The sequence below is a fragment of the Penaeus monodon genome, chromosome 15 (assembly GCF_015228065.2).
Source record: "Penaeus monodon isolate SGIC_2016 chromosome 15, NSTDA_Pmon_1, whole genome shotgun sequence".
Taxonomy (NCBI): Eukaryota; Metazoa; Arthropoda; class Malacostraca; order Decapoda; family Penaeidae; genus Penaeus; species Penaeus monodon.
The window spans coordinates 25339585-25340223 of NC_051400.1; the positions used below are offsets into that span (position 1 = coordinate 25339585).

At 39.4% G+C, this 639-nt stretch overlaps 1 protein-coding gene across 2 annotated transcripts in view; it reads right to left on the reverse strand.

Annotated features, from left to right (window-relative positions):
* Window positions 1-639, reverse strand: part of LOC119581847 (receptor-type tyrosine-protein phosphatase T-like) — a 25860-nt gene that overhangs the window by 6728 nt on the left and 18493 nt on the right. For both annotated transcript variants that reach the window (XM_037929986.1, XM_037929985.1), the window contains exon 7: window positions 559-635. In XM_037929986.1, coding sequence (XP_037785914.1) covers window positions 559-635 — 77 coding nt within the window. The remainder of the gene's footprint in view (window positions 1-558; window positions 636-639) is intronic.

The following is a 639-nucleotide window of genomic DNA, read 5'->3' on the forward strand; positions in this document are numbered from 1 at the left end:
AACTTGCAAAAGCAGTGATTTAAGCTAAGGCGTTTAGTTGTGCACATCACACACACTGGTCACACAGGACATAATTTTAACACAGGACATAATTTTAAGAATACTAATTATAGGCCATCAAACTAGGTTCTTAAATGTTGCGTTTCCGTCTCCCAGACGAAGGCGGTTACGACCGCCTTCGCTTGGATAATTTCCGTCTTGATCTTGTGCTATGGAGGATCTATACTTTAAAACTGCATTTAATGAAAAATAAAATAAGCATTTCGTATAAAACTCAATCTGTTATTACAGAATGTATCTTTTAAATATTTGGCAGTCGTTACAATATGATATTGTTTAAAATAATGCTCAAGGACGCTCACGTGATACAGACACCCAAGTTTGTTTTAATGGGCGTCATATTTGTTAACAAAGGAGTAATGGCATTCTGCCGGCGTGGTGGATCGGACCATTTGTATGTGGAATGTTCAAACGCGAAACTTGACCCGGAAAGTGCTAGTGTCATGGGAATTTACTGACAGCTTGTTCGAATGTTTCTCGTACTGAGGTGGGACTTACATAAACGTGGTTGGCATTGATGTAGTCGCTGAAGGGATCGTTGTTGATGACTGACAATTTCACTCGGGTTTCATCGACTGA